At 50.2% G+C, this 25,102-nt stretch overlaps 1 protein-coding gene across 1 annotated transcript in view; it reads right to left on the bottom strand.

Annotated features, from left to right (window-relative positions):
• Positions 1-17,001: 17,001 nt before the first annotated feature.
• IFFO2 (intermediate filament family orphan 2) overlaps positions 17,002-25,102 on the bottom strand; it is a 30,343-nt gene continuing 22,242 nt past the window's right edge. The window contains exons 4-9 of the mRNA XM_077260336.1: positions 22,225-22,365; positions 21,646-21,794; positions 20,266-20,395; positions 18,930-19,019; positions 18,059-18,189; positions 17,002-17,805 (exon numbers count right to left, since the gene is read on the bottom strand). Coding sequence (XP_077116451.1) covers positions 17,700-17,805; positions 18,059-18,189; positions 18,930-19,019; positions 20,266-20,395; positions 21,646-21,794; positions 22,225-22,365 — 747 coding nt within the window. The 3' untranslated portion in view covers positions 17,002-17,699. The remainder of the gene's footprint in view (positions 17,806-18,058; positions 18,190-18,929; positions 19,020-20,265; positions 20,396-21,645; positions 21,795-22,224; positions 22,366-25,102) is intronic.

The raw sequence follows: 25,102 nt of genomic DNA, 5'->3' as shown, positions 1-25,102 counted from the left end.
GAACTGTTGTGCATCATCCCCTCTGTTCACCTGTTCCCATCAGGATGTGGGAGTCGCTATTTAGCCTTGCTCCTCTGTCATTTCCATGCCGGTCAACATTGTAATCAGAAGCCTTTCTGTGCATGTTCCTGCTGCTAGACAACTTCCAGCTAAGTTGGACTTTAGTCCTTGTTTGTTTTTGCATTTTGTTCCAGTTCACAGCTGTAGTTTCGTTTCTGTGTCTGGAAAGCTCTTGTGATCTGAAATTGCCACTCTGATGTTATGAGTTAATACTAGAGTCTTAAAGTAATTTCAGGATGGTATTTTGATAGGGTTTTCAGCTGACCATGAAAGTGCCCTTTCTGTCTTCCTGCTATCTAGTAAGCGGACCTCAATTTTGCTAAACCTATTTTCATACTACGTTTGTCATTTCATCTAAAATCACCGCCAATATATGTGGGGGCCTCTGTCTGCCTATCGGGGAAATTTCTCTAGAGGTGAGCCAGGACTATATTTTCCTCTGCCAGGATTAGTTAGTCCTCCGGCCGGCGCTGGGCGTCTAGGGATAAAAAACGTAGGCAACGCTACCCGGCTACTGTTAGTTGTGCGGCAGGTTTAGTTCATGGTCAGTTTAGTTTCCATCCTTCCATGAGCTAGTACTTATGTTTGCTGGGCTATGTTCTCTTGCCATTGAGAACCATAACACCCCCTGATGTGGTGAACATCCTGATCATGGTGTCATTCTCATACGAGGTTCAACCAGTGAGTTAGGTACAGAAATGGTTTGTCATATCTCTGAGAAAGGGGAGGATTCAGCCTCTGAGTGAGGTCACCAAACGGGAAGTGTCTTGGTTTTGAGATAACTGAGTGAGCCCTCAGTCTTCATTGTCTTTTGTCCTGGATCTGGCTGCGAGACAGATCTGTAATGCATCTGGATATATGTTCGCCCGTCCCCCACAGCACATGGTCAGCCATGAGACGAAATGATATGAACAAAATGTAAGTGTTTTCTCAACTTCAATCCCATTTTATTTGTAATTGTACTGTATGCATGATACTTGTCTTTTATAATATCCTTTTACCATTTGTAAACACTGCCTACCTTTTCGGAGTAAAATATATAAAATTACTAGCTTTGTCCTTGCTCTATAAAAAACTGTCACGTCCTCTGAAGTGAATTACGCTACTAATCTCGGTTGGCTCCGGACCCGTTATTAAGAAATCGGAGCTGGTGGCAGCGGAGTTGTCCTGTGCGTTTGGGAGGCTTTATAGCGACGGCAGCATTGATAATTATTGATCCCGCTTGAGTGGGAGTAGTTACATCGCCCTCGCTGCAATGTGCCCATTAGCCAGTACAAAGTAACGCAGCCTTTCTGGCGACTAATTATCCTTGGTGCAGTACCCGGCCTGACCTGAGGGTAAGGGGGGGCGCCGGAGAGCTGCAAGTTCCAAACCGGAACTGGGAAGTGGGATATAGATAAATCCCCTTCAGAAAAGAACCAGGGGCAATCAAACAACCCCGATTCATGACAAATTGGTGTGAGTGGTGGGGATGATAACGGTATCCTCCCCGTGAATCCTGACATATTGGTGGCAGCGCGGTGGGATCATAGAGCATTAGTGATCGGGTTTGAGCAATCATTCCTCTCACTAAAAACTTGCACAGTTCTTGCGATAAATGGCGCAAAAAAGTTTTGGAGAACAAGCTCAGTGTTTACTTAGTCCTGAGACAACCGTGTGTACTTGCGATTACCCCCTTCCCTTTCTCTTTGTTTTTCTGTCCTATCTTTTATTTGGCAACCATGGTTGTGCTGGGAGAGGCCTTTTATAAGAAGCAGACCAAGGACACTCTTATTGCCTTGTGCATGTCAAAGCAGATTGACTTTGTGGGCAAAAACAAAGACCAACTGGTCACGGATCTGGTGCAATGGAATCCGCTCCAGACCACAGTGGACGCAAAAGCCGGCACAAGCGAAAATGGTGCTGGAGCAGAGGCCCACGCACTGAATGCCGGCCCTACTTGCAACCAGGGCGGATTGGACCCCCACCTGCTGATGGCCTTGGAACAACTCCCCGCCGACGACCGTGATGGACGTCTGAGGCTGATCCAGCAATACCACGAGAAAGCGGAGGCCCAGCGGGAGGCAGAGATAGTCGAGCGGCAAGTGGTGCCGGAGCACCAGTTGGAGTTAGCCCAACTCCAGAGGCCGAGGTCGTCCCAGTCCAGCGGCGAGCCCAACAGCGCTCAGACCCCTAAACCACAGCCAGAGCATTTTCCTGTGATGGAAAAGGACTGGGACTTGGACACTTTTCTGCGGGCATTTGAGAAAGCCTGCAGACAGTACCGGCTGCCTGGGAACCAATGGGCCCGATACCTGACCCCAGGGCTAAAAGGCAAAGCTCTGGAGGCGTTTGCTTCTCTCCTGCTAGAACAAGATTAAGACTATGAGGCCATCAAGCAGGCCCTGATAAAGTACCAGCTTACACCCGAGGTTTACCGTAGAAAGTTCCGGAACCTCCAACGTGGCCCACACGACAGCTACGGTGATGTGGTGCATGGACTCAGAACCTGCTTTAACCAGTGGATACAAGGACTGTCAGTGACCTCCTTTGAGCAGCTCAGCTGGGAGACCTGATGATCAAAGACCAGTTCTTACATCTTTGCCCAGCTGAGGTGTGACAGTTCGTGATGGACAGAGAGCCCAAACACGTGACTAAAGCAGTGCAGATTGCCAATGCCTATGAGGCCAACCGTAAATCGGAGGTGCGGAAGCCAGTCACCTCCAGCTGGAGAGGGGGTAAGCCTGCAACCAACACCAGTACCGCTGCCAGCCAACTCACCAGAGGTCCTATCCCTATTGCCAACAGCACCAGACCTACCACCGACCTTCGCCAGTGTTTTTACTGCAAGCGAACTGGTCATATCAGTGCCCACTGTCCAGAGAAGCAGAAGAACCCCCCAGCCAAGGCCCCAGGGCCTAATGCAGCAGTTCTTTTGGTGGGTGGGGCAGTTGGGAGGGTGTGTGACAACATGCAGCATGTCACCGTAGGGGGCCAGGTCGATACGAGCCTCAAGGACACCGGGGCTGAACGAACCCTCATCCGACCCGAACTGGCAGCCCCTGAAGAGTTTATTCCGGGGAAAACGCTGACTGTCACCGGGATTGGGGATATCCGCTGCCATTGGCCCGAGTGTATATAGATTGAGGTGTTGAGAGCGGAGTGAAGGAAGTGGGGCTGTCCGATAACTTGCCCACTGATGTTTTATTGGGGACTGATTTGGGGAGGGTGGTTGCATATTATGTCCCTGACTCCCCTCCCCGATCGAATGCTGATGATATAGATGGGAAATTGCATGTGTTAGGCTACTTTCACACTATCGTTGTTGGCTGTACGTCAAAATGTGTCGTTTAGGAGAAAAAACGCATCCTGCAAAGTTGCCTGCAGGATGCGTTTTTTCCCCATAGACTAACATTAACGACGCATTGCGATGTATGGCCACACGTGCGACGGTTGCGTCGTGTTTTGGCGGACCGTCGGCACAAAGAAATGTTACATGTAACGTTTTTTTGTGCGTCGAGTCCACCATTTTCGACTGCGCATGCGCGGCCGAAACTCCGCCCCCTCCTCCCCGGACCTTACAATGGGGCAGCGGAAGCGTCGTAAGACTGCTTCCGCTGCCCACGTCGGGCATTATTTTCACAACGCACGTCAGGCCGACGCATAGCGACGGCCCCGTGCCAACGCTAGTGTGAAAGCAGCCTTACCTGACAATGCTTTACCGTTTAATGGTGTATACGATAGCCATTTTTCTGAAAATGCCGAGGGTAATACTGATGATGAAGACATGCATGTTTTACCTGCTAACCATTTATTTCTGAAGAATGATGTGTTCACAGGTGCAGGAGTGCTCAGCTACGTTGCTCTGCGGGGTGGGATGGCTGAGGAACCCCTAACAAGAGCCAGCGATGGTGCTAAGGGAAATGGGGAGATGCATGGGAACCGTGAGGAAGGTGATGCAGTTCAACTGACCAGTGCCGCAGAGGAAGGTAACTGGCCCATAAGTAGCACTGCTCCTGAAATGTTGGGGGTGGATGAGGAGGTAGTACCCATAGCGCCGGCTGATGGGTCTGTGGAAATCCCCGGGGAGACAGCCTACGTAGCTGCTGTCACCCGCAGTCAGAGTGCTCGGAACACAGATAACGTTCTGCCTTCTGGACCCGCCTCAGTCACAGGGGTGACTGAACCAGAGATGGACCCAGAGCAGGTCCCAGAGGGTCTCTGTGGGGAAGGGACCCTGACGTCGCTTCTGGCTGCCCCTAGCCAGGAGTTCCAGGCCGCTCTCCACTCAGATGTGAGCCTGGAGAATTTGAGACACCTCGCCGAGACGCCCACCTCCGTGACTGATAAGGAGAGGGTGTTCTGGGAACGAGGGAGATTGTATCGGGAGACCGTACCACGAACATCCCAAAAGGAGTGGTTGAGGGAAAGACAGCTGGTCGTCCCATACCAATTCAGGGGTGAGTTGTTGCATATTGCCCATGAGATCCCACTCGCTAGACACTTGGGGATCAGCAAAACTAAGGCCCGGCTGTCTCAACACTTCTATTGGCCCAAGATGGGGACAGACATGAAAACCACTGCTGCTCCTGTATCACCTGCCAAAGAGTGGGGAAGGCGGGGCCTGCTCTTAAGGCTCTCCTGATCCCTTTGCCAGTGATAGAGGAGCCTTTCCAGAGGATCGTGGTGGACATTGTTGGCCTGCTGGCCATCCCTAGCAGCTCTGGAAAGCAATATGTCCTTACTGTGGTAGACTACGCTACTCGGTACCCAGAGGTAGTGGCTCTGTCCTCAACTAGTGCGGATAAGGTGGTGGATGCCCTGTTGACCATCTTTTCATGAGTAGGATTTCCCAGGCAGATGCTTACCGATCAAGGGACCCAATTAATGTCTCGCCTAATTAAGGCTCTCTTTAAGAGAATGCAGGTGACGTGTCTGGTATCGAGTGCATATCACCCACAGACCAATGGCTTGTGTGAGCACTTCAACGGTACCCTCAAACAGATGCTACGCATGCTGGTTGAGACCCAAGGACATGACTGGGAGTGGTACCTCCCACACCTGCTATTTGCTTACCGAGAGGTTCCGCAGGCCTCAAGGGGGTTCTCCCCCTTCGAGCTCCTGTACAGCAGGCGAGTCCGGGGACCCCTTGGGTTGGTAAGGGAATCCTGGGAAGAGGAGCCGAACCCTTCTGAAGTGTCCGTATTGGAGTATGTCATGCGCTTCCGTGACAAAATGCAGACCTTGACGCGGTTGGTGCATGACATCATGACGCAGGCTCAGGCTGATCAGAAGCACTGGTACGACCAGAACGCCCGGGAGCCGACCTACCAGGTGGGTCAAAAGGTGTGGGTGCTGGTCCCCGTACCAAAGGATAAGCTTCAGGCAGCCTGGGAAGGCCCGTACATCTTGCACCATCTTCACGCTTCACCACGCTTAAGGTAGGTGAAAGGTCTTTCAAGTCAATATGATGAAGGCTCATCACGAACGTGAAGCCTACCTCCTACCCATCTGCAGCCTGCCCGAAGACGGGGAGGCAGACCCCCTCCTGGACATGCTGGACCAAGCCAAGGCTGGCGGGTTCATCGAGGACGTGGTGCTAAGTGCCCTGTTAACCGAACTCCAGTGGTCGCAGTTGCGGACCACGCTGGAACCCTTCTGGGCTGTGTTCTCCAACCGACCTGGAAGGACAATTAGCGGTCCACGAGGTGGACACCAGGTATGATGACCCACTACGGTGAACACATTATCGGATCTCCGATGAGGTGCGGCAGGTTATGCACCAGGAGATCCATGAGATGTTACAGCTGGGGGCGATTCAACGGTCAAAGAGCACATGGGCCTCACCTGTAGTTCTCGTGCCAAAAAGGATCGGACCACCCTGTCCTGTGTGGACTACAGGGGGCTCAACGCCATCACAGCCTCTGACTCACCCAATGCCACGCATCGAGGAGCTGCTTGAGCAGTTAGCTGGTGCCGAATATCTGACCATAATGGATCAGAGTCAGGGATACTGGCAGATTCCCCTGAGCCCCGAGGCGCAGGAGAAGTCTGCCTTTATCACACCCTTCGGACTGTACGAGTCCACGGTCGAGCCCTTCGGCATGAAGAATGCCCCTGCCACTTTCCAGGGGATGGTCAACCACCTGCTTCAGGGACTGGAGAAGTACGAGGTGGTGCACTTGGATGATATTGCCATCTTCAGTTCCTCCTGGAACAAACACCTGCAGCGTCTTCAGGAGGTGCTCAGGCAAAAACACCAAGCCGGTCTGACCATCAAGCCAGGGAAGTGCCAGATGGCATATGAGAGGTCAACTACCTGGGGCTTCGGGTAGGTGGGAACTCCATAAGGCCAGAGCCTGGGAAAGTGGACGTGATCGAGTCCTGGCCCACCCCCAGGACCAAGAAGCAGGTGATATCCTTCCTGGGCACTGCAGGATACTAAAGGAGCTTCATACAGAACTATAGTAGCCTGGCAAAACCCTTGACGGACCTCACCAGGAAGAAGCTACCCCAAATAGTTGACTGGACCGATGGCGGTGAGGGGGCCTTCCAGGCGTTGAAAACTGCCCTGTGCAACTCTCCCGTGGTAAAAGCAGTCGACCGTCCCTGGTGCAGACCGGCGCCAGCGAGTTTGGCCTCGGTGCTGTTCTCAGCCAGGTCGACTCTGTGAACCAAGAGCACCCCGTGTTGTACCTGAGCCGGAAGCTTCTGGGAAGTGGCCTATTCCACCATTGAGGAGTGCCTGGCCATGGACTGGGCCCTGCAATGTTTGCAGCCCTACCTATACGGTCACACCTTCACTGTGGTAACCGACCGCAATCCTCTGCGCTGGCTACAAGCCATGTGTGGAACCAACGGAAGGTTGCTACGCTGGAGCCTTGCCCTCCAGCAGTACGACTTTACAGTGAAACGCAAAACGGGCAGGGAGCATGGCAATGCAGACGGGTTGACCCGCGGGGGCAAACCTGCCGAGGTGCGCATGGAGGAGTACCGCGAGGTTGCCTCCTTAGCGCAGTCCAAAAGGGGGAGGTGTCAGGAAATAGAAAGTTCTGATTACTTCCATTACACATACAGAACTCTCAGCTGCAGTTTCCTCTGCCTGCCAACACAGGCTGGAATTCTAAGCCACTTTCTCCCTTCCCCCTGCTATATAGCCGTAGTGTGAAGAATTTATATGGCCCTGTGCTGCGAAAGCCGTCTCTCCCTAAATCCATCATTCCCCCTCCCACCTAATACCAGCCAAAACAGGTAAAGCCTGTTCCAGAAGTTAAAAATTATTTTGAAGTTATGTATACTGGCACTGATCCGGGATAGAGATATAAGGATTATATATTCCAGATGTCCATGGAGATATCTATAGCTCACTGAAATCGCTGGGAAATAAACCCAACGAGTTGCAAGGAGCAGATTTCTACGTGAGCGGGTCATGTATCTATGCCGTGTTTATACTTAAAAGAACACCTCTGACTTGGTGAACATCCTGATCGTTGTGTCGTTCTCATACGAGGTTCATCCAGCGAGTTAGGTATAGAAATGGTTTGTCATAACTCTAAGAAAGGGGAGTATTCAGCCTCTGAGTGAGGTCTCCACAGGGGGAGGGTCTGTTTTGGGCACGGAGATAGCAGAGACCTCAGTTTTCACTAGTCTTTGTCCTAAGTCCAGCTGCGAGACAGATGTGTGATATGCATCTACAGTCATGGCCAAAAGTTTTGAGAATTTGAGAATGACACCAAAATTATATTTTCACATGATCTGCTGCCCTCTGGTTTTTATTAGTGTTTGTCTGATGTTTATATCTCATACAGAAATATAATTGCAATCATATTATGAGTACCAATAGGTTATATTGACAGAATGAGTTAATGCAGCAAGTCAATATTTGCAGTGTTGACCCTTCTTCTTCAAGACCTCTGCAATTCTCCCTGGCACGCTCTCAATCAACTTCTGGACCAAATCCTGACTGATAGCAGTCCATTCTTGCATAATCAATGCTTGCATTTTTCCAGAATTTGTTGGTTTTTGTTTGTCCACCCGTCTCTTGATGATTGACCACAAGTTCTCAATGGGATTAAGATCTGGGGAGTTTCCAGGCCATGGACCCAAAATCTCTATGTTTTGTTCCATGAGCCATTTAGTTATTATCACCTTTGCTTTATGGCAGGGTGCTCCATCATGCTGGAAAAGGCATTGTTGGGCGCCAAACTGCTCTTGGACGGTTGGGAGAAGTTGCTCTTGGAGGTCATTCTGGTACCATTCTTTATTCATGGCTGTGTTTTTAGGCAAGACTGAGTGAGCCGATTCCCTTGGCTGAGAAGCAACCCCACCAATGAATGGTTTCAGGATGCTTTACAGTTGGCATGAGACAAGACTGGTGGTAGCGCTCACCTCTTCTTCTCCGAATAAGCTGTTTTCCAGATGTCCCAAACAATCGAAAAGGGGATTCATCAGAGAAAATGACTTTGCCCCAGTCCTCAGCAGTCCACTCCCTGTACCTTTTGCAGAATATCAGTCGGTCCCTGATGTTTTTTCTGGAGAGAAGTGGCTTCTTTGCTGCCCTCCTTGAAACCAGGCCTTGCTCAAAGTGTCTCCGCCTCACAGTGCGTGCAGAAGCACTCACACCAGCCTGCTGCCATTCCTGAGCAAGCTCGGCACTGCTGGGAGTCCGATCCCGCAGCTGAAACAGTTTTAAGATACGGTCCTGACGCTTGCTGGTCTTTCTTGGGCGCCCTGGAGCCTTTTTGACAACAATGGAAGCTCTCTCCTTGAAGTTCTTGATGATGCGATAGATTGTTGACTGAGGTGCAATCTTTGTAGCTGCGATACTCTTCCCTGTTAAGGTATGTGCACACGTCCGGATTTCTTGCAGAAATTTCCTGAAGAAAACTGGAAATTTTCTGCAAGAAATCCGCATTTTTTTTTTTGCGTTTTTTTCCTTTTTTTAGCATTCTGCAAGCGTAATTAGCTTGCAGAATGCTAAAGTTTTCCAAGCGATCTGTAGCATCGCTTGGAAAACTGACTGACAAGTTGGTCACACTTGTCAAACATACTGTTTGACAAGTGTGACCAATTTGTTACTATAGATGCTGCTTATGCAGCATCTATAGTAAAAGATATAATGTTTAAAAATAACAAAAAAAATAAAAAATGGTTATACTCACCCAGACGATCTCCTCAGCGGCGTCCGTTCCTATAGATGCCGGTGTGGTTCAGGACCTGTGATGACATCGCGGCTTGTGATTGGTCACGTGAGTCACATGAGCGGTCACGCAACCAATCACAAGACAGTGACGTCATCACAGGTCCTGAACCACATCATCTATAGGAACCGAAGAGAGAGCATGCACCGGAGAGGCGGGAACACTTCGGGGTCCATCAAAGGGCGAGTATAGGACTATTTTTTATTTTAATTCTTTTTTTTTGACCAATTATATGGTGCCCAGTCCGTGGAGGAGAGTCTCCTCTCCTCCACCCTGGGTACCAACCGCACATAATCTGCTTACTTCCCGCATGGTGTGCACAGCCCCGTGCAGGAAGTAAGCAGATCAATGCACTCCTAGGTGTGCGGAATCCCCGCAATTCTGCATTTTTAATGAACATGTTGCTTTTTTTTCCGCGATGCGATTTTTTCGCGGAAAAAAAAATCGCAACATTTGCACAAAAAATGCGGAATACCCTGTAAATAATAGGAGGCATATGTAAGCGTTTTTATCACGTTTTTATAGCGAAAAAACGCGGAAAAAACGCGAAAAATCCTGAACGTGTGCACATGGCCTTAGGGTACCGTCTCACAGTGGCACTTTGGTCGCTACGATCCATGATGTTCCAGCGATATCCATACGATATCGCTGTGTCTGACACGCAGCAGCAATCAGGGACCCTGCTGAGAATCGTACGTCGTAGCAGATCGTTTGGAACTTTCTTTCGTCGATGGATCTCCCGCTGTCATCGTTGGATCGGTGTGTGTGACACCGATCCAACGATGTGTTTGCTTGTAACCAGGGTAAACATCGGGTTACTAAGCACAGGGCCGCGCTTAGTAACCCGATGTTTACCCTGGTTACCGTCGTAAATGTAAAAAAAAACAAACAGTACATACTCACATTCCGGTGTCCGTCAGGTCCCTTGCCGTCTGCTTCCCGCACTGACTGACTGCCGGCCGGAAAGTGAAAGCAGAGCACAGCGGTGACGTCACCGCTGTAATCTGCTTTCACTTTACGGCCGGCAGTCAGTCAGTGCGGGAAGCAGACGGCAAGGGACCTGACGGACACCGGAATGTGAGTATGTACTGTTTTTTTTTTTTTACATTTACGACGGTAACCAGGGTAAACATCGGGTTACTAAGCGCGGCCCTGCGCTTAGTAACCCGATGTTTACCCTGGTTACCCGGGGACCTCGGCATCGTTGGTCGCTGGAGAGCTGTCTGTGTGACAGCTCCCTTAGGCCATTTTTGTGCAGTGCAATGATGGCTGCACGTGTTTCTTTAGAGATAACCATGGTTAACTGAAGAGAAACAATGATACCAAGCACCAGCCTCCTTTTAAAGTGTCCAGTGATGTCATTCTTACTTAATCATGACTGATTGATCGCCAGCCCTGTCCTCATCAACACCCACGCCTGTGTTAATGGATCAATCACTAAAACGATGTTAGCTGCTCCTTTTAAGGCAGGACTGCAATGATGTTGAAATGTGTTTTGGGGGTTAAAGTTCATTTTCTGGGCAAATATTGACTTTGCAAGTACAGTAATTGCTGTTAAGCTGATCACTCTGACATTCAGGAGTATATGGCACTGGTGGCAGCGGATTTGTCCTGTGCGTTTGGGAGGCTTTGTAGCGACAGTGGCATTGATAATTATTGTTCCCGCCTGAGTGGGAGTAGTTACATCTCCCTTGCTGCAGTGTTCCCATTAGCCAGTACAAAGTAAGGCAGCCTTTCTGGCGACTAATTATCCTATGTGAAGTACCCGGTCTGATCTGAGAGTAAGGGGGCGCCAGAGAGCTGCAAGTTCCAAACCGGAACTGGTAAGTGGTATATAGATAAATGGCCTTCAGAAAGGAAACAGGGGCAACCTAACAACCCCGGTCCATAACAAATTGGTGTGAGTAGTGGGGAAGGGTATCCTCCCCGTGAATCCTGATATGTATGTACACAGTGACTGCACCAGCAGAATAGTGAGTGCAGCTCTGGAGTAGAATACAGGAAATACAGGATATAACTCAGGATCAGTGATGTAATGTATGTACACAGTGACTGCACCAGCAGAATAGTGAGTGCAGCTCTGGAGTATAATACAGGAGGTAACTCAGGATCAGTAATGTAATGTATGTACACAGTGACTGCACCAATATGGTAATATTGGATGTAGTTCAGGATTGAGTCTAATGTTTAGTGAGATTTAGTAGCAAAAAAAAAAAAAAAAAAATACTATATATATATATATATATATATATATATATATATATATATATATATATATATATATATATATATATATATATACATACATATACACACACACACATACACTCACTTATTGTCTGTATATTCCGACACCTTCATTCCTTTTAGTGCAATAAAGGAGTCCACAATGGCTGAAGAATTTTGGCATTTATTTAAAGTTTTTTTTTTTTTTGTTTGCTTCTGTTAACAAGAGATAAAAAGTACCATATCCTATGAATCAGACGCCTGCCCCGGGGGGGTCTACATGGCATCGCTCAGCAATAGCACACAGCCCCCCCGAGAGAACACACATTATATAACATATATGGTTCTGTGACTGTTGTAGTTTAGAATGAAAAAAAAAATATATAATAATGGAGAGAACATAATACAAAAAGGAAGAAACTCTACAATATCAGAACTGTACAAAACCCGACCCCACAAACCTCAAATGAGCCCGGTCATACGGGATACCATTTCCATTTGGCTTCAGGTGTGGTGCCCTCTGGAATGTGCGGAGACGCCCCCATACAGCCCCTTATTTTCTGCCACTCCACACACCTGGCCGGTACCACCAATACAGAGGACAGAAGGACCTCGGACGCCTATTGCTACAACTTATTTTTAATTGTCTCCGCCACTTTGTAGCAGATGCAAACTCAGAAGACAAATGCATCCGATCAAGACATAAGGGGGAAAACGCTCCACAAATATAGATCAAGTCATTGCTTTCTGCTCTTACATTCTCCAGTGTCAGTCTACACAGATTGGCTTTTACACCCAGATTTTTCACATTTTTTTTTTCCAATTCCACCACATACACTAGGTGGCGCTGGTGCACGGTGAATGTGCTTTTCCTTTTATCTAAAAAGGAACATTCAACCATCTGTAATATTAACCCATGGGGGATTCTCAGCAAATGTCACAGGAGCCGATCGCATCTATCCCCAGCTGTGACGGCGACCCCACAATATCGCCAATAAAAATACTAAATCAGAATTTCCTTTAAGCGAATCTGCAAGTAAGAATTTGCCAAGGAAATGAGATTGAGCAGAGTAAGGAACAGGGAACAATTGATTACCATTTTGCTCACTTGTGCTGAAAGTCTTATTTCAGTCATGTGCACCTTGGGCTTGTGAGTGCATGGTGGGCTTGTTCCGTGCTCTTGGGGTCCGCAGCTCGTCCCAATTCTGTGGCGTCCTGAGCGAGGAGAGGACGTCAGACGGCTCAATCCTCAGTCTCCACGGCCATCAAGAAGAGGAGCCGAGGACCACGCGAGCGCCCATCGATACACCCACAAGAGACCAATGTCAGGGCACAGAGTCACTGGGGAGAGGAATCTATGGAAATGGTTTTTACCCTGCGCCACTTCTGGTCTCCTAGTGACATTCCTGCTGATGACTGAATGGGCCGATCTTTCTCGCCTCGTTTTCATGCATCTTATTGAGATACAACTGGGACGAAAACTGAACAGAGAACAATTTATTTTAATATTTTTTTTTTTCTTTTTAAAAAAGTTTTGTTAATAAAAATAGAATATACAGATTTTGAGTTTATAAATAGATACAATGAATCTCCCCGGACTACAGATACCCATCACATACTCTTCTACCCCCTCTATAGTCAAAGCTCTGCTCGTAGCATGCAAAGTAAGACCCTCCGCCACCCGGACCCTATATACACTTCCCCCCACAGGAGGGGGGAGACCCAACATTAACCTCTGGAAATATTGGGGATTTCTTTAATAGGACAAGTAATGCTCGCAGGAGGACTAAATTTAATGATACTTTCAACCTATTTAGAGGGGCGCCCGTCACTTGCAAGTGGCACAACCCCAAGACCCCATTAGGGCTGGTGTCTATTTCCCCACACCTGTGACTCCTAGAACCACTTTTGGACCCCATTATCACCCTTGTCAGCCTTACTAGTGACTGGTTCCCTTTAAATACATTGAAAACAAAGTTCTGAGTGAAAGTGCAGTAACCAGTGTCCAGGAATGGGTTATTTGCCAGTGTCCAGGAATTGGTTATTTGCCAGTAGCATTTTTCTCTACAATAAATATCCATAAATTGGGATCTTTCCCTTAAGAAAAAAAGTTTAGAAGGTAACTTTAGGGCCTATAATTAGTTTATCAGCTTCACATCCATCTAGCATCCCACTATAATTCTTTTACAGTTGTCAGAGAAGAACCTGTCCTGCCCCTATAAAAAGTGTAATAAAACCGTCCTTACAATAGTCTATAAAATGTGTCAATGTGACACGACTATTCCGATAGGAAATACAAAAGAAGTATGTACAGTCTGCTGATACAGAGAAGTCAAAAAATGACTAGTAACCCAGCAGGTATTTGGTACGACGTAGAAAAGACGACGACCCTGGGGTCTATGTACAGAGGCGGCTCGTCGACAAGCTGTGTATATTGGAGCCTCCAGCAGGGGGCAGCGGAGGCACGTGGAGGAGGAGAAGCTTCTGATTAAGCAGAACACCGATGTGGATTCGAAGTCAGAATCCCAGCAAATAATGTAACGGTGGAGAAAGGCGCAATGCAACAACTCACCACCGGATGGCGCCATCTCTACACGCATTACATGTGGATTAATCCTGGAAGATGACAAGTCTACTCTGTAGGACGACATCTACTGTAGAGACAGAGCGTCGCTCACAGGTCAGATCACTGAACTGCGCCATAACAGAAGTAGCCGAGGACGGGCAGAACACAAAGGTCCGAAACACAAAGCTTCATTCTGTAATACTCGGTTATATAAGCCGCTAACTAAGGCAAAACCACTAGAAATCCTAGAAAAACAAGAAGTCAGAAGGCCACCGAGGTCTGAATAAATTAGAAAATACGACTATATACAGAAATGGCTTCCAAGTCTTACAATATATGAGCGCCGCGGTGCTGGATAGAGGGCCACACAGCGCCTGTGCATGATATGGAGGGAAGCTGGGAGGGGGGGGGGGACGGACAGTCATGGGGCCAAACAGCGGCTCCGGGTGCTGGGATCAGTCTGAACGCTGGCTTATCAACTGTTGTGGGACCACAAGTACCAGAGGGACTGGGAGTCCGATACTACAATAAACAGGGGGGGGGGGGGGGGGGTGTAGGGGAAGTCTGATACAGCAATCAACACAGGGGAGTCTGGATATAAGGAAATACTCCGCTACCTTCTATCCAAATAGATATAATTGTAGCAAACCCTCAGATCTCACAAGACAGTTTGCAGTTTCTGCCTGTAAGCAGGAATGTTCTCGCTCACCGACAAAGATCATTTAAATTATAAGAAAGTGATACAAAAAGTATATTACAAGGCTGCAGAGGTTTTCCTTACACTGACTGGTGATCGACCCTCTATGGTCCATAGCCCCCTGCCCAGTGAGTGATCTGCTCCCCAATGCACCGGCCTTGCCCTGTATGGTCTATAAACCCCTGCCCAGTGAGTGATCTGCTCCCCCGATGCACCGGCCAGATCCTCTATGGTCTATAACCCCCTGCCCAGTGAGTGATCTGCTCCCCAATGCATCGGCCAGGCCCTGTATGGTCTATAAACCCCTGCCCAGCAAGCGATCTGCTTCCTCAATTCACCGGCCAGGCCCTGTATGGCCCATAGCCCCTTGCCCATTAAGTAATCTGCTCCCCCGATGCACTGGCCAGGCCCTGTATGATCTATAAGACCCTGTCCAGTGAGTGATCTTCCCCCCCCGATGCACCGGCCAGGCCCTCTACAGGTCCTTCTCAAAAAATTAGCATATAGTGTTAAATTTCATTATTTACCATAATGTAATGATTACAATTAAACTTTCATATATTATAGATTCATTATCCACCAACTGAAATTTGTCAGGTCATTTATTGTTTTAATACTGATGATTTTGGCATACAACTCCTGATAACCCCAAAAAACCTGTCTCAATAAATTAGCATATTTCACCCGTCCAATCAAATAAAAGTGTTTTTTAATAACAAACAAAAAAACCATCAAATAATAATGTTCAGTTATGCACTCAATACTTTGTCGGGAATCCTTTGGCAGAAATGACTGCTTCAATGCGGCGTGGCATGGAGGCAATCAGCCTGTGACACTGCTGAGATGTTATGGAGGCCCAGGATGCTTCAATAGCGGCCTTAAGCTCATCCAGAGTGTTGGGTCTTGCGTCTCTCAACTTTCTCTTCACAATATCCCACAGATTCTCTATGGGGTTCAGGTCAGGAGAGTTGGCTGGCCAATTGAGCACAGTAATACCATGGTCAGTAAACCATTTACCAGTGGTTTTGGCACTGTGAGCAGGTGCCAGGTCGTGCTGAAAAATGAAATCTTCATCTCCATAAAGCATTTCAGCCGATGGAAGCATGAAGTGCTCCAAAATCTCCTGATAGCTAGCTGCATTGACCCTGCCCTTGATGAAACACAGTGGACCAACACCAGCAGCTGACATGGCACCCCACACCATCACTGACTGTGGGTACTTGACACTGGACTTCAGGCATTTTGGCATTTCCTTCTCCCCAGTCTTCCTCCAGACTCTGGCACCTTGATTTCATCAGAAAAAAGTACTTGGGACCACTTAGCAACAGTCCAGTGCTGCTTCTCTGTAGCCCAGGTCAGGCGCTTCTGCCGCTGTTTATGGTTCAAAAGTGGCTTTACCTGGGGAATGCGGCACCTGTAGCCCATTTCCTGCACACGCCTTTCCACACCAGACTCAGTCCACTGCTTCCTCAGGTTCCCCAAGGTCTTGAATCGGTCCTTCTCCACAATCTTCCTCAGGGTCCGGTCACCTCTTCTCGTTGTACAGCGTTTTCTGCCACATTGTTTCCTTCCAACAGACTTACCATTGAGGTGCCTTGATACAGCACTCTGGGAACAGCCTATTTGTTGAGAAATTTCTTTCTGGGTCTTACCCTCTTGCTTGAGGGTGTCAATGATGGCCTTCTTGACATCTGTCAGGTCGCTTGTCTTACCCATGATGGGGGTTTTGAGTAATGAACCAGGCAGGGAGTTTTTAAAAGCCTCAGGTATCTTTTGCATGTGTTTAGAGTTAATTAGTTGATTCAGAAGATTAGGGTAATAGGTCATTTAGAGAACCTTTTCTTGATATGCTAATTTATTGAGACAGGTTTTTTGGGATATCAGGAGTTGTAGGCCAAAATCATCAGTATTAAAACAATAAAAGACCTGACAAATTTCAGTTGGTGGATAATGAATCTATAATATATGAAAGTTTAATTGTAATCATTACATTATGGTAAATAATGAAATTTAACACTATATGCTAATTTTTTGAGAAGGACCTGTATAGTCTATAACCCCCTGTCCAGTGAATGATCTGCTCCCCCGATGCACCGGCCAGGCCCTCTATAGTCTATAACCCCCTGCCCAGTGAGTGATCTGCCCCCCCGATGCACCGGCCAGGCCCTCTATGGTCTATAACCCCCTGTCCAGTGAGTGATCTGCCCCCCCGATGCACCGGCCAGGCCCTCTATGGTCTATAACCCCCTGTCCAGTGAGTGATCTGCCCCCCCCCCCCCCCCCGATGCACCGGCCAGGCCCTGTATGATCTATAACCCCCTGTCCAGTGAGTGATCTGCTCCCCCGATGCACCGGCCAGGCGCAGGACCATTCATACTAAAATAAGGCAAATGTATTGCATAGTCCATCACACGGTGCCGCGTTCTCCTGCCGCTGTCACCCCGGTGACTGTCCAGCTGCCATCTTCACCAGCATCATGACTAACATGATTATTTTGGTTTGTTGCTCAATTTTAACAAGTGCTTTAAAGGAATCCCTAGAGCCAAATGTGGTAAAGTCCGTGACTGCGGCCCGTGGCCCCGGAAACAGAACCGTGGCCCTACTCATTTATCTGCTGCTATAAGTGCTGTGAATTACAGTGCACCCCAATCTCGACACAAGATGGCGGAGCGCCCGATACCGGCCCTCCGTGTGGGCAATGGGTGCACAGCGGCAAAAATGCTTTATCCGTGGCATCATCCAGGCGGCCCGGAGCGGGGAAGGCACGTTTCATACAGCACGGGGTGTTAGTCTTCATGAGTTTTTTTTCCCTCTTCTATTTACAGGGTTTTCTGTAGAAGAATAGACATTTACAGCACCAAATCATGAGGGAGGGGAGATCTGAAGGGGAGATCTGAAGGGGCCTTGGAAACCCTCCGATCAAGGTCTCTGATTTATCCGAATAAAAAAAAGGTCCATCTGCTGTCACTTATCAGCTGATGGCGCTGTCTCCGTCTGCGTCTTTCTCAAACTCATCCTGCATCTCGTCCGAGTTCCCTGAGTCGCTGCTGGCCACGGAGCTGGTGGACGGAGAGTTCCTGCAAGAAACCGGGAGAGGAGCTTGTGAGGATCAGACGAAGCAGTGCACGGTAAGTGACCGGTTTACAGGCCGGACACCCATCCAAGAGGCAAGTCACGGGCGTCTCAGCTCTTTGGGGGACATGGGGGGGCTACAAACAAAGCATGTACGTAGCAGTGTTTGGCTAGTGCGGACCTGCAGGTTATAACTGTCCGGACACTGTGGGTGCAGGACGCCCTGAAATATACCGAGAGGAACCTCCAGTGACCTACCTGCCAGCCGATCCCTTTATGAGCCTTCGACACGTCTCCATCTGCACGTCCAGACCCCTCTTCATGCTGCACATTTCCATGTACTCGTGGAGGTGCCGGTTCATGTCGCTCTTTGCATTCGCCAATTCCAGCTGTAAAGGATGGAGATCAGGAGACATTACTGCTAGAAGCGCAGGTTACACAATGCGAGGAGACATAAGTGACGTACAGGAGCTACAAATGTGTTTATGCCATTCTCATAATGCAGAAAATAGGAGGCAATAAAAGATAAAAAAAACGACAACCCTCAGCCAAAAAAAAAAAAAAAAAGTAAACCCGGAAATGTTGTAATTACCAGCGCCAGAAGGGGGAGCTGTATACCACGGTGAAATCACCCTCTGCAGGCAGAAAGGGAAGCCGCAGTAGGCCGTATAGTGATATTATGGCAGGAGGAATCTCTGAGCTTTGCATTGGATAATTGGTAAATTACTGCCAACTTCAATATCACACAAAGCGATTACTCCATTATAGAACGATAAAAAAAAAAAAATGGACGATGAATATTCGCTCTCTAGAACTAGTTCTCGTCCTCTGATCTCATTGCTGCGATGAAGTGAATCATCTGCTTGCTCTGAGGTTACCATGGCAACAGCAGTAGGCTACCCTGACGCGTATTTACTTAGATGTCTTTATTAGTGGAAGTGAAGGCCACTTCACAGGTCGCCGATGGGGAGGATCCTATTGATGCTGCTGCGGTAACCCAGACACAGAGGAGACCAATGCCAGCGATGAGCGGCCATTATAGGGCCAGGGTTTTATTTTAGGGTTTGTCTCTTAGGCAACATCCAAAAATCGCTCATTCGGATGATGACTGACATGGACGACCTCGTACCTCGATCTGGTCAATGGTTTCCTGATATTCTTTATCTCTCGTCTTCAGAAAAGTTTCCGTCTCCTGGATTAAACTGCCCAAACTTTCCTCCTGCAAAAGTGACAATGGGGGATCAATTGGGGGGAGAATCAATGAGCGGCGGCAGTGACTGTGCAGAAAGTAACTGTACTTGAAAATGTGATCGGACTCAACAGGGGGGGGGGGGCTGGATCTGCAGAGGCCAGACCCGACGAGGGAGCTGGATCCGCAGACACCGGACCCAACGAGGGAGCTGGATCCGCAGACGCCAGACCCGACGAGGGAGCTGGATCCGCAGACGCCAGACCCGACGAGGGAGCTGGATCCGCAGACGCCAGACCCGACGAGGGAGCTGGATCCGCAGACGCCAGACCCGACGAGGGAGCTGGATCCGCAGACGCCAGACCCGACGAGGGAGCTGGATCCGCAGACGCCAGACCCGACGAGGGAGCTGGATCCGCAGACCCAGACCCGGAGCGGGGGCAGGGGCCCTGGAACTGCAGACACCAAACCCGACAGGGAAGGGCCCTGAAACTGCAGACGCGGGACCCGACGGGGGAGCTGGATCCGCAGGCGCCGGACCCGACGAGGGGTGTCTGGGATGGGGACCCCTGGAACCGCAGGCGCCGGACCCGACGGGGGAGCTGGACCCGCTGACGCCAGACCCGCAGATGCCAGACCCAACAAAGGGCTGGATCCGCAGATGCCAGACCCGGAGGGGGGGGCGGGGGCCCTGGAACTGCAGACGCCAGACCCGACAGGGGGGGGGGGGTTTAGGGCTGGATCCGCAGACGTCGGACCCGACGGGGGAGCTGGATCCGCAGACGTCGGACCCGACGGGGGAGCTGGGTCTGCTGACGCCGGACGAGATGAGGGGGGGGGGGGGGGGCCTGGATCCACAGACGCCGGACCAGGCGGGGGGAGCTGGATCCGCAGACGCCGGACCAGGCGGGGGAGCTGGATCCGCAGACGCCGGACCAGGCGGGGGAGCTGGATCCGCAGACGCCGGACCAGGCGGGGGAGCTGGATCCGCAGACGCCGGACCAGGCGGGGGAGCTGGATCCGCAGACGCCGGACCAGGCGGGGGAGCTGGATCCGCAGACGCCGGACCAGGCGGGGGAGCTGGATCCGCAGACGCCGGACCAGGCGGGGGAGCTGGATCCACCGACGCCGGACCAGGCGGGGGAGCTGGATCCACCGACGCCGGACCAGGCGGGGGAGCTGGATCCGCAGACGCCGGACCAGACGGGGAAGCTGGATCCACAGACGCCGGACCAGACGGGGGAGCTGGATTGGTAATACAGACAGTCGTACTGACCTCTCCTCCTGCTTGATGGACCTCGATGGACGGGTTACAGTTGGTGAAATCTTCCCACAGTAACAATGTGTCCTCGTTTTCTTCCCAGGTCAGACTGTCACAGTCGTCGTCAAAGTCGTACGTCTCCCGCCTGTTGGAGACAACGGAGCAGAATGAAGGAAAAGATCAGTACAAGGATCAATGGATGCAAGGTGAAAAATGCCTGACCTCTGCCTGGTCCAGATCTGGCCAGCGGGTGGCGCTATAACACTAAACCTGTGCAAGAATGGAGGGCGATGTGACCCCAGGAATCTGAATGGGAAATATTGGAGGGATTTTTGTGTCTTCTCAGCAAAAATCAATGTGTCCTGGGTGGGATGCACCATGGAGGAGCCGGGAATGTGATGACTCCAGCGAGGAAATATGCATCCCGGTTTATGCTGCTAACATTACAGTAACCTGCACATTCCTCTTCCCGTTCTCACAGCAGATGGGTCGTGGCAATGTTATCAGACGCCCCTGCTGCGAGTTATCCGCACAACTGACCGGTGACTGACACCCAAGTTATAGCAGTGCCATCACCCAGGACCTGCTGCGTGCGCCGTGCGACCTACGCTGGATGCACAGAACTTCACACCTTGCAGAGGTCAATACTCCGCCATCCTGACCATGGTGCAGACCAGTAATCACTCCGGCAGACCCCCGCACCGCCTTGGCCACAGTCGAGTTGGACCATAAATATGACAGATGTAAGCACGGTGGACGGATTGGGGCGGAGGTACATTACATGGTCTTCCAGCTTTGCTCGGCGTCCTTCATATTCGCCCCCTCCAGACTTGGCCCGGACCTCTAGGACATCCGTCAGTCATATCCTTTTCCCAGGAAAACAATCTGACAGTCTGGAATTGTGCTAAAGGCAGGAAGTGGCGCTGCGTAACGTGGGGGATAAAGGATGTTCACATCGCTCCGTGCCATGGCACATTGCCGAGACTGAGGAGCGTCTTGGGATTCGGGTCCATTTCGGACATCCCGGGTTCTTGCACATTTGCTCTTCAGCAGGTCATGTGTATGGTGCACCCCATTAAGGAGGATTCTCACTACGGGGGTGCAGTCAGACAGCATTACCCGGACTGGCCGCCGGCTCTACTGAGTGTGATTGCTGCATAGAAATATAGGACGCCCAGGTCGGGAGAGTCACCAGCCAGTCCGATTCATACGGCCACCTGACTAGAAGCGATACCCAAGAGAGGTCTCACTGTTGGGACCCCAACGATCCCCAGAATGAAGTTTGTGAGTCCCTAGCACCAATGTTGGTCAGACTGGACTGAGGATTGAAGGGGGGGGGCATTATCACATACATAACCCCCCCCCCCCCCCCCCCGTCGGTGACATCGGACTTACAATTGGTTGAACATTCGCTTCATCTCGTCCGTTATATTGAGAGAGCAGCTGACTTCATCGTCTGAGAAGCGCCCGGCGTCCCCGTCCTGCTCAGAGATGTCGTCCTCTAACGTCAGCTTCCGCTCTTTCTTTTTAGACACCGTTCCCACCTTAAGGGAGAGAGAATTTAGCAGCTCACCGTTAATGAGCGTCCTTGATGTGGAGACCCCCACATGTACCAGTGCAGCAGAATAATGCATGAAGCTGCAGGGTGGGCCACACAGCACATTCAATGGCAGCCTGCAGCCAGGCTATGCATGCAGTGTACAGCAGGATGTATGAGACAGCAAGCCCTGCCTGCCGGGACCACCTGCCTGCCGGGACCACCACTGCCAAAGAGACACCAAGACAAGGTGGACAGACACAGAAGAAGCCCTATAACAGAGGCCACAGAGGGGCCGACAGAGCTCACTGAAGAGGAGCAGAGTCTATCCACCACCACTAGATCTGACACTGACTGGGGTCATGTTATACCAGAAGTATATGGGGGCTGCATGAGAAGATCGGAGGGATAGAGAAGGAGAGCCGAGGCTCAGTCACCTGAAACATCTTGGATACGTCTTCAGAATTGCGCTGCTGTGCTACATCACACAGCTTGGCAGTGATATCAATCCGCCGGCAGATATCCATGTCCACCTTCATAGCCTTTTCCTGGATCTTTGAGTCGAGATCAGTCATCGGCTGCGGGGGACATTGTACATTATCTTCTCCAGTAATAACGGCATCACACACACACACACACACATCTCCCCTCTTACGCTACAGACCCCCGGATCAAACACCCCCGGATACTCCTCTAGAGCTCGGACCATTCATTCACGTCATGATGGTGTATAATTCACATTCAGAGCTGCATTCAGAGTTCTGCTGGGTTCCAGTTACCAGTGCATTGCGGGGTCTTAAAATGGGTTGTCCAGTACTTGAAGCGGGGCATAAGTATCACAGTGGGGGTCCAACACCCGGCACCCCAGCTTACCATCGATATCCAAGTACTAGACAAGCCCTTTAAGGAGGTAGTCCAATAGCTGGAAGGTCCTCATAGAAGGGACCCCTGCCCAGAACCAGAGCCTTGTATTACACAGACAGCTACAAAAGTGGAATGGCCACCATGTAAACACACAAAGCCTGATTGACTGCAGCGAGCAGGACCACAGCAATCCGCTAACTGCCCCAGGGGCTTCTATTTGATAGCGATAAAATGAGCCAGAAAACCCCTTTAAGGGAATTTATCCCAAGTTTTGAATACTGGAAGACTGATAAATACAAATGTCGACCCATCCTGCAGTGATGAGGCCACCAACTCCTCATGTGACCAGTGCAGCCAGTGATCGGCTGCAGCAGTCAGGTGGGTAATTGGTACCATATACCACAGGACGGATTGGCAGGAAGCAATGCCCGATGTATCAAGTCATTTTCCTGATTAGAAATCCCTTAGTGACAGTTCATACTGCGGTGAATGGAGCACGAGACTATAACTCACAGCCCCCTGTATCTATAATACTGGAGGAGGGGTCCGTCCAGTCTTATGTTCAGCGTCGGCCTGATGCGAAGTGTTTCACAGCCGGGGATAAAATGTGAAGTGCCCATGAACACTCCAACCTCGATAGCCGCAGACCGCTCCTGGGATCGGCGCTCACAAGATGAACTGGCGTCTATAGAGGCAGATCCTCTGCCCGGCTCCACCAATAAACTACTGTACTTGGACAGATGGAGGGAGCGCACGAGTCCGTCCTGCGGTGACCCCGTCCCACCGACATCATGGCCGTCACCGGAGAGGGGCAGCGTCACATCTCCCTCCATTTACAGCTCTGCACCTTCCTAAAATACGGATCAAGGGCTCCACTCACTGAGAATTAATGATGACAGACCACAGCTGGTTACAATGGATCCGAGCAAGGTCACCATAATGGAGCAGAATGGACGGTGTACGTGGAGTTACCAACAAGATGAGCCAACAATAATCTGGGAGGATTATTTTGCGTCTCCCCCAGGTAATCCCCCCGCCGGCCGGTGTCTGAGCCTCAGCCTTGGATGACTCCACTAACATTACATAGGCAAGAGGGGACGGGAGAGAAAAGGAGGAACCAACAGGGGAATGGCCGGGATGTGGAGACAATCGCACCTTGTTTGGGATAATCCGACGATTAACTCATTCAATGCTGCGGACTGATGGGAAACCCCGCGGGAGCACCAACACCCCCTATACAGGAAGAATCTGATCTGGCCCCGACCATTTCCCATAATCGGCTTGTAGGGAGATAACGCAGCAGACGGACATTTCCTGCACCAGACTCCGATTACGGCTCAGGAGCCGACGCATTATTCATGGTTTTGTTTCTCTTGGCGAGGACCTAATATGGCTGCAGCCATCATCTGGAGAACGGCGCGGCCCCGTGAGAACTGGTTAACTACATCGTGGCCATGAGAGATTCCAGGAATACGCAGTCGTCACAATCCCTGAGGGATCAACGATCCCAACACTGCAATATCTGCAGATGAGGGGGATTAGAACCCCTGTTATAAGCCACAAGACAGGGGGGCCTCTGTAAGGACCCCGACAAGGAAAGCTGTGGAGCACAATGTGAGGTTTTAAGGTACCGTCACACTCAGCAACTTTGCAAAGAGAACGACAACGATCCGTGACGTTGCAGCGTCCTGGTTAGCGATCTCGTTGTGTTTGACACGCAGCAGCGATCTGGATCCCACTGTGCCATCGCTGGTCGGAGCTAGAAGTCCAGAACTGTATTTTGTCGCCAGGTCGGCGTGTATCGTCATGTTTGACATCAAAAGTAACGACGCCAGCAACGAGCATAGGGGGCGTCGCAGCGTCTCCTTCTAGCCAGTCGGTACACTCCGGCTGTTTGACATGGAGCTAACAACCAGCGAGAACGAGAAGTGAGTCGCCGTTACGTCACTGGATCGCTCCTGCATCGTTCTGGAGCTGCTGTGTTTGACGTCTCTACAGCGACCTAAACAGCGAAAATCTAGTTTAGGTCGGCTCGTTGTCTATATCGCCGCAGCGTCGCTCAGTGTGACGGTACCTTTACAAGAAACAAGTGACAGAGGGGTACACCGACCGTTACCCACCAACCATAGCAGACACTAAGAGGAGCCCGAAGATTAGTAACGGCCTCTAATCTCTCATCATAAAGCACATGTATATTGGGGGTCCGCTGGCATGTACGAGGGGGTAAGACCCAGGGAGATGATCTGCAGCCAGAGGCATTGGACTGTCTTATTCCCCTGTCCCCTTAAGCGGCACATGAAGGCGAGACGGACCCCTGTCTACACAGTATGGTGGGCTTTAGATACCGGTCAGCGGTTCCATAGACTCAGGCCTGTCCTAACTACTGGAAGAGAAAAAAAACAAAAAAAAAACAAAAAACAAACAAAAAAAAAACAACACATTTCTACATAA

The sequence above is a fragment of the Ranitomeya variabilis genome, chromosome 4 (genome assembly GCF_051348905.1).
Source record: "Ranitomeya variabilis isolate aRanVar5 chromosome 4, aRanVar5.hap1, whole genome shotgun sequence".
NCBI classification, from domain to species: Eukaryota; Metazoa; Chordata; class Amphibia; order Anura; family Dendrobatidae; genus Ranitomeya; species Ranitomeya variabilis.
This window is presented reverse-complemented; position numbering and strand designations above follow the sequence as displayed.